Source organism: Merops nubicus, unplaced genomic scaffold, assembly GCF_000691845.1.
Source record: "Merops nubicus isolate BGI_N331 unplaced genomic scaffold, ASM69184v1 scaffold1160, whole genome shotgun sequence".
Lineage (NCBI taxonomy): Eukaryota > Metazoa > Chordata > Aves > Coraciiformes > Meropidae > Merops > Merops nubicus.
This window is the reverse complement of record NW_008580664.1, coordinates 67,328-80,076: the sequence shown is the minus strand read 5'-3', so window position 1 is coordinate 80,076 and position 12,749 is coordinate 67,328. Positions and strand designations below refer to the sequence as shown.

At 39.5% G+C, this 12,749-nt stretch overlaps 1 protein-coding gene across 1 annotated transcript in view; it reads left to right on the top strand.

The window, feature by feature from the left end:
• The window catches only part of KIAA1549 (KIAA1549 ortholog), a 54,530-nt gene that overhangs the window by 29,276 nt on the left and 12,505 nt on the right, over window positions 1-12,749 (top strand). Inside the window, exons 7-10 of the mRNA XM_008948501.1 lie at window positions 1,216-1,340; window positions 7,932-8,137; window positions 9,855-10,078; window positions 11,216-11,360. Coding sequence (XP_008946749.1) covers window positions 1,216-1,340; window positions 7,932-8,137; window positions 9,855-10,078; window positions 11,216-11,360 — 700 coding nt within the window. The remainder of the gene's footprint in view (window positions 1-1,215; window positions 1,341-7,931; window positions 8,138-9,854; window positions 10,079-11,215; window positions 11,361-12,749) is intronic.

Genomic DNA, 12,749 nt, shown 5'->3' with positions numbered 1-12,749 from the left:
TGAACCAAGGAAAAGGTGATGCAGATGATAGCTTTAACCATTCTTACCACCTTAAAAAAAAATAAAAAGATGTAGTGGTGCAGATCTGTTAGCTCACTGAGAGCCCTTTCCTCTTTGTCCCCTGTCTTTTTGGTTTTTTATTGGTATGTGACTTCCTAGTATAACAGTCCTGCAGAAAAGAATGAAAGACAAGAGTTAATTAGCATTGCATTGTCCAGGGAGGAGAGAAGGGAGAGCTGAATTTGGACCACTGCCTGCTGCAAGGAGTAGGTTTAACTTTCAGTGAACTTCTCTGGCCTGGGTATGGTTGTCTTGGTCTGTGTGCTCTAGGCAGCTTGATGTTTAGCCAAGAGCCACAGTAACTAGTCCAGCTACCCATCTAGCCCAAGCAAGTCTTGCTCTGGACACGGTTAATGCAAAGACATGTGCACACCTTCAGTGATTAGCTCCCTGCAGGAATAGAATATGGATGTTCACAAGGCAAAATGGTCACTAGGGACACTGTCATGAAGATCCCATATGGAAGGACAGGCTTTGGTGTCTAATTGGTGGTGGTGTATGGCTGATACTTTCATTATTTTTATACTATCTGAATAATTTTACAGCTGAAATATTCTGCTGGGGAAAATCAGAGTATTTCTTTATATTATTCTCTAATCATCCACAAAAAATATGAAAGCTGAGACTGTAATTTATAAGTAACAAATGGTTTTAAGAATCCAATGACTGCATGAGACAAACACATAAAAGTAGTATTTTTGAATGGCCCTACCTTCAACTAGTCAGGAAAATATTCATACGATCTTGTAATATTAGCAAGAAAACACCAAGTTAGGAAGTCTGAATATTAGATTAACTAACCTGAATATTAGACTAACCTGTATGAGTTTATTATTTCTAATATAATTCTTTTCTGTCTGAAACGTAAACTGTTACTAATGAATGCAGAGTTTTTTCTTGAAGTGTATTTTAAAGGAAAGATTAGTTAATAATTTTGTCATATGTGAATCCTATTGCAGTCAGTTTTCATACACGACAGTAACATCATGGCAATTAGTATCTAACTATGATAATTTATTATAAGTTTACTTAGAAACAGAGGAAAATATTAGCCGTCTTCACAAGGTACTTTAGCACAGGATTCTTTGCATGTGAGAACTGTGCCCCTTTGCAAACTTGTGTACATGTTGGTTTGTTTTTTTATGTTTGTGGCAGAATTTCACCATCAGATGCTGAGTCCACAGCAAGTGAACAATCCAGTGGAAGAGAAACAGGAGAAGAAACTGTGAGACCATCAACTGTTGCAAACGAGGGCAAACCACGCAGAGCAGTGAAAAAGGGTTCGTTATTTCAGTTTTTTTCCATGCGTGGTTTACTCAGATTGAAGAGTTACTCTGGTGATGTAACATCTCTAAACTCATCTTTGGCTGTTGTTTTTTCTGGTTTGTGTTGCAGAAAATTTTCTTCTCCTTTTTGGCTTAATTTCTTTTGTTGAAACTGAAGAGCTGCACACCCTTTTCATTCCAGCAAGGTTTTGAAACAAATGGGTTAGCAGGATTTTGAATCTTCTCTCCTTTTCTCTCCCACCATCCCTAGCAAACCTTTCCCCATTTAGGCCCAGTTGTGACTTTCTTGGTAGCAATCTTGCAGAAAGTTACGTGGGCAGTAGAGATCACAGCAGGACTTGACACAGCATGGGTATGTGTCTGTAACTTTGAAAAAATTAGACTAAAAAAAGGAGAACAGAGAGGTAAAAGTTATACAAAAGTTCTAATGTAGAAATCAAAATCCCTTCATGATTGTGTTTCAGAAAGCTTGAAATCCAGTGAAACATGGATATGTTAATAACAGTTAAATGTTTTTTTAAAGATCTATCTTCCTTCCAGCTAAAATGTACCACCATTTGTCTTGGGAGGTACCCTATGATATATTTCTTTCCTCATTGAAAAGTTGATAAAGCACTGCAAACCCACTTTAATTCATTAATTAAAACATTCCTTTAAATTCTTTTCCTGTTTAAAAGTGTGTGGCTAACTGTGAACACTAAGTGTTTCTTCTGGGAGCCTTTTGGGTTTAGGTGGCTTGGCTCATGCCTGAGGTTTTATTTACCAGATCTTTGCCTTAAATCACAATTAAATCACAGTGGTCATTCCAGAGAAACTTCTGATACTGAAAATCTGGTAAAGGATTTTGAGAGATTCCCCATCTGTTCTTAATACACGTGGCCTTGACGGCAGCCGAAACTGAGAAAAAGAAAATACTGACCACATTCCGAGCAGTCTCTTCAGTATATTGAATGTTTTTCCACATCGTCCCTGAAACACCAGCTGAGATGTAAAGACAACTACTGAAGAATGCAGTGCCAGTGAAATTCAGATCATAGCAGACAATCTTCAATTTTTGTTTATGGAAGCAAAAGCTTGAGGAATATGTAAGATTGTTTATATAAACTGCTAGCTCTTAGGTGGCTAAACAGCAAGTTAAATAATGTATGATTCTTAAACTTTCAGAATGTGAAATACTCTGGAAGAGCAAGGCTGATGAAGGAGCCTTTACACTGTAATAAACATGTAAGAAAACAAAGTGCAGGATGTGCTTCTGTGACTAGAAAGTTATACTTCTAGTAATTCAGCAAGCAGTATATGCTGTACGTACTTCACACAGTTTACAAAAAAGATACTGTACTGATGCTATATATATATTTTCAGTCTCTTAGGTTTGCTCTAAGGAGCAGAAATCATGCCAAAGTAAATATATAGGAAATCACCTTTTGGTGTATAGATGTTAGGTGTTGCTGCATCTGAATTATCTGGCAAAGGTAGCAAGGATATTGTGTAAAAGGTGCCCTTGTTACGTATCATGCCCTTAATGGATCAAATACACTTTCTTTCAGCATTTCTTGCCTCTAGCAGTTGTAGGGACTATTTTTAGCATTCAGTTTGGAGACACTGTCTGCAGAGAGCTCTTTGTCTGTTAAATGGCAGATTCGGCTCCCTTTTTTTGCAGCTGAGGCTTGGCAGTTTGATCCAACTTCATGCATTTTGTTGAAAAGTAAATGCAATCATCTTACTGCTGTTTTTTTTTCTAGTTGCTATTCCAGCTGAATTATTTGTAATAATTACTGTATCTCTTCTTTTTTCCTTTATGTTGTCAGGAGTAAACAGAGTGGGTAAGTAATTAGAGCTGGTAGTTTAGTACAAATATGAGTAGAGGTGCTGGGGTGGTAGCTATGGTTATATCTTAAGGATGGAAGGATTTGTCTTCCAAGTCTAAAAAAAAATACCAAAATTGCTTTTGAGCTATTGAAGTCTAAAAAATTCTCAGTGACATAAATTATAGTCATCTGGTTTAAGCACATTTTTCTAATTTTCTCCCAGTTCTTTCAAATGATTGAGGAAAACATCACTGTGAAAGACGCAAAACTGAGGCAGCTGTTGATCCTGAAACTAGCTTTGTATAAACAAGTTAGACATATTGTTAGTGTCTTTACTGGAAGCCTGAGGCAAATGCAATCTACCTGCAGAGAAGCACAGTTTCTCATGAACTGGGGGTTTCCATGTCAGGACTGAGACATAGCAAAGGTGGAGCCAGGAGGAAGCTGACACTTCTTTGATAATGCATATCATATCTAGTGGTAAATTAGGGACTGTGTTCTCTGGTAACAGTTTCCATCTTATAATAGTAGAGTAGGTTGGATATAAAGCTGATTAGAATGCTTTCTGTTGGGTTTGTACAAGTAACTAGTAAGAGTTGTCAGCTGCATCCTAGGAACTTAATCTGCTGGGATACAAAGAAACTGGGTGAAACATACCTGAAACTGTGCTCTGCAATGAACCAAATACTAGTGGATGAGTGGAAGGTTCCCACTTGACTTTACCTGATTTTTGGATCAGGCTTTATGCACCTTGCTGCTCTGCTCTGATTTTTATTTCAAGAAGGTGCAGGAAGCAGTAGCCTTCCTCTGTCTCAAACTGGATTTGTTTTCATGTGAAATCATAGCTTCCTGCAGAGCAATTCGTTTTCCTAATGTTTCAGTTCAATTAGTAGTTTCAACCCAGGGAACAGTGATGGTCGTTGATCATGACATGTGATCTATGTGGCCTAGTTTAAATGTGTTCTAACCAGTCTTTGGGTATTAATTCCTCTCCATTATTTTCAACCTCAGCTGTCTAGTCTGAGATTAAAATCTCATTCGTATAGTGTCATCTGTTAGTTTTATAAGGAAGATTTTCTAACTGTGGACAATAGAGTAATATAAGAACTTTGAAATGAGAAAACATTCTTATTCACTCTTGTCAAAACTTCTAAAGGAGTTCATTCCTGTGCTGGGTTAGTAACCATTTCTCCTTTTGTTGTATGTGTACAGCACTATGCAGTTCCTGGTGTTCTTATCTAATTTACTTCCATCTTGGTTTGTATTTATAGGCACACAGAGGATTTAAAGGTCAAATACAGCTTATGGGTTGTTTTTTTGTCTGTGTGCATTTTTTCTACAAAAGAGAGTAATGTATGATGTTACTGTCGAGCCTGACCAAGATTTGACAGTGGGACTTTTGGACAGTTGTACAAAATGGTTTAGCAACTGTTTCAGCTGAGAGGCCTCTGCCAGGCACTTGTTTATGTGTGCCAAAGGAAAGGTGATGGATAAATTTATGCTGAGCATTCACTCTGAATCTTTAAATTGACTATATTGGACCTTGCTGTCCAAATAATATGAAAGTGACCTTAAAATTTGATGATGAAGATCAATGAGCTTTGAGAACTGCTGTTAGACTGGAAAGGTTGAAAAAAATTACTAATGTATGGCAAAATCAGGAAAGATGGATGCAGGTTAGCAAATGTGACACCCATCTATAAAAAGGGCCAGAAGGAGGATCTGGGGAACTACAGACGTGCCAGTCTGACTTTAGTGGGAGGGAAGGTTATGGAGCAAATCACCTTGAGTGTGATTACACACCATATACAGAATCAGGCACAGTTGGCATGGATTCATGAATGACAGGTCCTCCTTGACAAACCTGACCTCCTTCTATGACAAGGTGATTCACTTAATGGATCAAGGAGAGGCTGTGGATGTTGTCTACCTGGACTTCAGTAAAGCCTCAGATGCTGTTTCCCAGAGCATTGTCATGAAAAAACTGGCTGCTCGTGGCTTAGACAGGCATATGCTCTTCTGGGTAAAGTACTGACTGGGTGGCCAGGCCCAAAGAGTGGTGGTGAATGGAGTTAAATCCAGTTGGTGGCCAGTCACAAGTGGTGTTCCCCAGAGCTCAGTATTTGGGCCACTTCAGTTTAACATCTTCATCAATGATCTTGATAAGGAGAGAATAAATTCACAGACAACACCAAGTTGGGTGGAAGTGTTGATCTGTTTGAAGGTAGAAAGGGTCTTCAGAGGGACCTGGATGTCTGTATCGATGGGCAGAGATCAGTTGTATGAGGATCAACAAGGCAAAGTGCTGGTTCCTGCACTTGAGCGATAACAACCCCATGCAATGCTCCAGGTTTGGGGAATAGTGGCTGGAAAGCTGCCCTGCAGAAAGAGACCCGGGGCTGCTAATTAACAACTGCCTAAATATGAGCCAGCAGTGTGCCCAGGTGCCGAAGAAGGCTAATGGCGTCCTAGCCTGTATCAGAAATAGTGTGGCCAGCAGGACTAGGGGATGGGATTGTCCCCCTGTACTCAGCACTGGTGAGGCCACACTTCGGGTACTGTGTTCAGTTTTGGGCACCGCATCTCAAGAAAGACATCAAAGTGCTGGATTGGCTCCAAAGAAGCGCAACAAAGCTGGTGAAGGGCCTAGAGCCCAAGTCTTATGAGCAGTGGTGGAGGGAGCTGGAGCTATTTATTTTTAAGAAGAAGAGGCTCAGGGGAGACCTTGCTCTCTCACCTACTGGGAAGCAGGTTGTGGTGGGGTGGGTGTTGGTCTCTTCTCTCAGGTAACAAGTGGTAGGACAAGAGGAAATGGCCTCAAGTTGCTCCAGGGGAGGTTTAGGTTGGATATTAGGAAAAACTTCTTCACTGAAAGGGGTTGTCAAGCACTGGAACAGGCTGCCCAGAGAAGTGGTTCAATCACCATCCCCAAATGTGTTTAAAAATAATGTAGACATGGTTCTTAGGGACATGGCTTATGGATGTACTTGGTAGGTTAAGGGTTCATCTTGATGATCTTGAAGGTCTTTTCCAACCTAAACAATTCTGTGATTCTCTGCAAAGTTCAGATCTCCACTGCACTGTGGAATTGCTCTGAGGGATTCATACTGACCACTTCATGTATCTTGAGACACTCTCTGAGAGGCAATGCTTGCCTGCTGCTTAGAAATGCATGAAGGTGAGGCTGTGAAGATGACGTGGTGAAGATCATATAAACAGCTATTCAAGGGAGATGGATATATTTTATTTAGGCTCTGTATCTTCCAAAATATTTGGGACACAGATCTTCAGTGTAACTGTTTACTCTTGGGCTGGAAAGCAATCTGGCCCCAAGCTAAGCAAAATTCTTATTTTTCATATTTCTCAGACTTGATGAATGCACTGTCGAGTGTACACATTCATAAATGTTACGCATCATTTATAAATGTGACTTTCCTGTGTAGGTGTCCTTAAAAAGAAGGTAATGTGCTTTGAATATAATAAAGTGTACCATTCTTTCCCTCTTCTGCTCCCTTTTTTGTGCTAGAAGAGGGAAACAAAGGAACAAGTCATCTACTGTAATCTACAGAGATAGCATTCCCTTCTCTTCTGAACATGTACTTCCTTATTGACACGTGTTGCAAATGGATCAGAGCAGTGGCTGTTTCCTTTTCCTTCTTATCCTTCTGGAGTTGAATCAGGTTGATAAACTATTGATTGTGTATTGAAATCAAATCAGATTCTTCTGATTTGAGTTGGAGAACCACAAATCATTACTAGAAGTCTCTGAAAGGATATGGGACTTATGTCACTCTATGCTGTTGTGTTCCTCCATAAGAAGAGTCACAAATCTTAATTTGTTACTGCTTGTATTTCATGGTGAAAAGCAGTTTGAGAATCTGTGGTCTTACTGTGTGGACAAGATAGAAGATTATTTTGCAAGTCTTCAGTAGTTTTTTTAAGCTTAACCCACATAGTAGTTCTTGTAGGCCTAGCTTCAGCAAAAAATACTCAAATATGTTCTTAGCTGCAAACCACTGGGGTTGATCCTACAGGTTTCAAGTCTTTTAAGGAAGGTGACAGGTTTCTGTTGAAATGATTAACTGTTGGCAGGACCAGGGCTGAAGCTTTCATGCGTACTGGTTTACATAACCAGTTTAAATGATCTTTTGCTGATCATTTTTGAGTTGTTTTAACCTCTTCAGCAAATTACAACGTGGCAATATTTGTGCAGCTTGCTTACTGCTATGTGCACTGTTTATTCTGACACAAAGAAAACAGTGCTTTAAAAGCTTTAATCACTAAAATGTCTGTAAAATTCTTTGTTTCCTGTTGATTTACAAGAAGGTTTTGTTATAGTTCATGAATCATTCCTATCACTTAAAAACTGTATTTTGCAGGAAGACATCTTTTTTTTTTCTTTTGAACCTCCATTTGAGGAATTTGCATCTCCTTAAGTACTGATGAGAGGAACCATTAGCAATATGTTCTTGAACAGCTTTTTATGGAGTACAGTAGATTGAGATTTTTGGGGGTTTCCAAGGGCCAAGAGCTTGATTTGCAGAAATGATGAATGACAGCTCACCTTCTGGAAATATAATGGAAAAATGTTTATAATTTGCAAACCACTGGGTAGACTTGTACACTAAATGTGACTCAGCTGGAAGGCCTACGGGGCAAATTAAACACAGATGGAAAACATGGCAGTGTCTTATAGGATAGCATCTGCGGAGCTTAACATTTGACTGAGAAAGCCCTAGCAGCACTACTTCACTCTGTATTTGTTCTGCTGATTTAGGACCTCCTCAGACCAGCAATGGAAATGAGCAGCATTCCTCAGCCTCTATCTTTGAACACGTGGATAGGATGTCACGTTCCTCAGATGCCAGCAGACGGGTCCCAAGCAAGATCCAGCTGATTGCTATGCAACCGATGGCAGCACCCCCAGTTCAGAACTCGGTGCTTTCTGATCGAGTAGCAGAGACCAACAAAATTAATAAAGAGGTATTTTTAATGTGCTTTGGATGCTTGTAGCAAACTAGCCAAGAAGGAAATGGAAAAGTATACACTTTCTTGTTATCAGGAGTTTATTTGTTCTTGAGGAGTTGCAGTTTTCACAAATCACAGAAGTAATCCTGTTTCCATCCACAGAGATAATCTGACCTGTTTTATTTAAGAGATGCATAAACTAAAATTTAAACACTGAGAGAGCAGCAAATATGATGGTCAGGATACCCTGTGTTACCATCCTTTTGCCTAGTCAGCAGGACAGGACTTACGAGAGTTGTGTTAATGTGTCAGAATTGCAAGGTCTGGCCCACCTTGGTTTTCATTCTATACCATTCTTTTGAGTTTTCAGCAACTCAGGATGTGGGTTATAGAAACATGTTATCTCAAGACATTCTGAGGTGTGAATTTGCAGCACATTCATTGCTTCCAGCTTCTGATGTTTTTGATGGTAAACACAGAGAAACTTCCTGCTTTCTCTGAGGTTTGGGTTACTGTAAGCAGATGATGAGCATGACTGGGGCATAAGGACAGAAGGTAATGTGCTGTAAAACCACATTATACACTGACAATATCTGCATCCTGATTCTGTAATGCCTGTAAGCTGGCATCTTGTCATAATTTAGAGTGCAAGACTACTGAAACCTTAACTGGGTTAAGATAATATGTTTCTGAGGACCTTAATGGAGGGAGGTAAATACGTACATGTATATAGTATACATAGGCAAGAGGGGCCACAAACCAGAAATCTGATTGTATGGGCAGAAGACATATTCTAACTATAACAGTAAAGAATGTTAGACTTGTGTCCCTTTTATTCTTTTCTTTAAAAAAAAAAAATTAATATGAGAATACATGTGTGTCATTATTCAGTTTTTACTTGGTTTTAGTTTGCTGCTTCAGATGTGTTGCAGAACTAGTCCAGCACAGGCAGAGCAGTTGTTTCTGTCTGATCTGGTTCCCAAAGTGTTTTCCATCGATAAGAATGATTTCAGTGAGTGCTGGGCCAGGACTCACTGTGGCATTATGATGGCTTTCTCCAGATGATGAGATGCACCCCGAGGAATTTGAACAAAAAAAAAGGTGGGAGAGGGGGCTGAAACCTTAGCCTGCAAGAGGTCATAGAGCTGATAACACTATGTTCATCTACCAGCCTGTACCCTTGTATTACTCCTGTGTTTCTGCATAGCTTATGGCAGCCTCTTGTGCTCAATAGAGACGCCAAGTTACAAGCTCAATTAGCTTAAGTTCTTGCTTATTAGGTGATGACAGTCATTAAAGGGAATGGGTGACAGACTTGAAGACTATTGAATAAATGTATCTGTTTGACACAAAAGGTAGATGCAGCCTGTACTGATTAATCTTCTTTTTTCAGCAGTCTCTTCTGGCAGACAGCAGGACTTTTTTGTGTTCCTCCTTTTGTTAACAAATTGCCACCTTTAATTGTACCCGCTGTGCTGGCAGTTTTATTGTATGTAGCAGTACATCTGTCTGGGGACACAATGGGGATACTGCAAAATATCCAAGAAAGAAAGTGCTTTTACATATTGTGTGACATTTTAATCCTTCAGAGATTTGGGGGAAGGGGAGGAGGGAGTTAGGGGCAGGTATGGAGGTGAGGAGGAGAGGTTTACAGAAAAGCAGCAAAACTGTTTGCAAAAATTACAAACGAAAAATGCAGTTGATTTTTTTTTTCTCCCCCTCCTTCCTTAAGATACAAACAGCCCTGAGGCATAAATCTGAGATTGAGCATCACCGAAATAAGATCCGTCTTCGCGCCAAGCGCAAGGGGCACTATGAATTTCCAGTGGTGGATGACGTGGTGGTGGGTGACTCCAAAGAACAGCACAGAATATATCGCAAGGCACAGATGCAGATTGACAAGATCTTGGACCCTGGAGGCAGTGTGCCTACTGTCTTCATAGAGCCCAGGAAGAGGTAGGAATGTTAAAGATGGAAAGAGCATTTTTCTTCTAGTCAGCACCCAAAGTGCATCAAACCTGAACTTGAGAACTTTCAGAACTTCAAAGCACTTTGATCACCATTTGAATTTGAGTTATCTAGGTCAAAAGTTTGGGGTTGTTCTAAATATTTTTGCTTATTTTGGTATGTCAGTATGTTTTGTTTTCAAATTATTCTTTTACAAGAGCAGCAGTTTATTCTCAATAAATAAATTCAAATATATAGAAATTGTCTTAAAACAATTTCATATTTGCTTGCAATTGAATATTTCCTGTGTGGTATAGAGGGATCAAAAATGCAATGTAAGCAATCAAGATAGATACATGGGAAATAAAAAGGGGAGAAAAGATGCAAAGTAAGGAAACCCTTGAATGATTTAAAAAGCATGAAGATTTTGAATTTTAAAGGCAAATTCATGAATCAACAAAATAATCTTTTGTGTATTCCCTCTGGGTAATGAGTCAGCCTCATGGTTCTGCCTTCCTGATCGTGTATTTTCAGAGAAAGTTTTCCATGGTCACTGTCTAGGGCTTATGAGTACTGGCACTTTCTTCCAGGAGCACTGGTACCCTGTGACTGTGTCCACACAGGAAGCAGCTTTTCTCCAGTTACCTGGGTTCCTCAGCTGGTTTGCCTTGTAGAGTTAAGCTAAACATGTCAAGTGCAAAGCCTTGTTGGCAGTGTGGTCTGTTCTGCTTCTGCAAATGTGTCAGGCATTGGTCTGGGAGGTCTGGAGAAGCACTGGTGGGGGCTGGAGCATGGATAACTTTAAAGATGAATGTAGAAGTGAGGTGACGCTGGAAAGAGTTTGAGGGAGGATTTGGACAATTTGGAGAGCTATCAATGAGATGTTATTAGGAGGAGCTTGAAGAGAGAGATTTGAGGCCAACTAATGGGACTGGCATGAAAAACTGAAAAAGGGAAGAGAAGCAGAGCTGAGGCAAGGATGACTTGCAGGGAATGAGCAGAGGAGGTCAACCTTGAGTAGGATGAGAAGAAAAACTTTTTTAAAGAAATGTGATTACTCCTGTAATTTTTGGGTTTTGTCTCTGGTGTTTTTTTTTGTTTTGTTTTGTTTGTTTTTGTGTTTTTTTTTTTTTCCTTCCCATTAAGTTCTCGTGCAAAACGTTCTCCCAAGCAGCGCCGGCGACATCAGATAAATGGGAGCCCAACTGATGCAGAAAAGGACAGGTTAATCACAACTGACAGTGATGGGACATACAAAAGGCCTCCAGGAGTCAATAATTCTGCATATATTGTATGTATGTCTCTTGAATGACAGGAGTGTTCTAATAATTCTAATTACAGTTGTGACATTGGGAGATTTGGCATTCTGACTATGGTCTGTGTGGCTAGTTTCAGTCACATGTAGTTAGCATGTAAATGCATGTAAAACAAAGATTTAATTGGTAGTCAGTATTAAGCAGTAAAATTCTGCCAAGTATTGCTTGATTTTAAAGAGGCGAAGAATCAAAACACTTTTTATTAATTCCACTGTATTATGCAGATGAAAGTGTGCTTGGCATATACCTTGAACATAGTTTCACTCTAGTCCAATTTGCTGGATGTTATATATTCATATGTTACATAAAATGTCATCCTTAGCTCTCATAGAATGGAAGACTCGGCTCCTTTTATGAGAAATTTTCTCATCTTTAAAATGTGGGAATTAATTATTAATGAAAAAGAAACATGTCTTTGTACTGCAGTAACTTGAAACAAATCTAGTACAATGTCTCACAAATTAATTTTGTTTCCTGTCTAAAAAAGTCAAAGACACTGGAGAATATTCTGTTCAATTATACCCATGTCACAAACTGTGTTTAGGTATCTTTAACCACTTCTAAGCAGACTTTACTGAGTCTAATGCTAATATTGGAAACCCCTGGATAGTTTTCATCTTGAAAGATGGTTTTAATAATTTTAAGGATTTCACCATTAGCTGCATATGCAGTCAGGTGACTATAATGTTGATTTCTGTGGTTTCCTTCTGCCTTCAAACAAGAGTGTGATGATTTTCCTGTCGTGCTGCAGCAGAATGCATTATCATCTGAAGCTGTTTAATTAAGACATGTCACACAGCAAGCTTAGCCCCTTTGGCATCTATAGTGAGAGAGTACTCGGAATGCTAAATTCCTGATGAAGTAGAGGCTTCTGCATCTTGACGACTGCTTTTGCTGTCTATGTGCAGTGGTAAGAGCAAGCTTTGATAATGAGTCTGCTGCTGCAAAGCTCATTTAATTTCCTGTTACTGATGAACAATAAGCCCACCTGGTAAGATCCCAGGTAGCAATTGTGATGCGTGCCTCAGGTATTGCTGCTATGAAGCACTTATCTGAATCCCATTCAGGTGATGCACCCAAGTTCAAGTTCCATACAGATAACCACTTAGCTGCTTAAAGGGTCCCCTGTGCGTTTTTCAAGGAAGTAGTAATTGTTCAATATTACTGCTGATGTGGTCAGTTGTAAGCTAAGACTGAATTAATTTCTTGGAACTGCAAGAGCTGCAGAGAAGTCAGAGATGTCAACAGAGCTGATTGTCTTTTTCTGAATGGAGTGAACGCTCTCTGCATGGCTTCATTATGTGCTTGCAAACTACAAGATTTCTGCCATAGCTGAGTAACTCCTGCACAAAGCTCCACTGCCT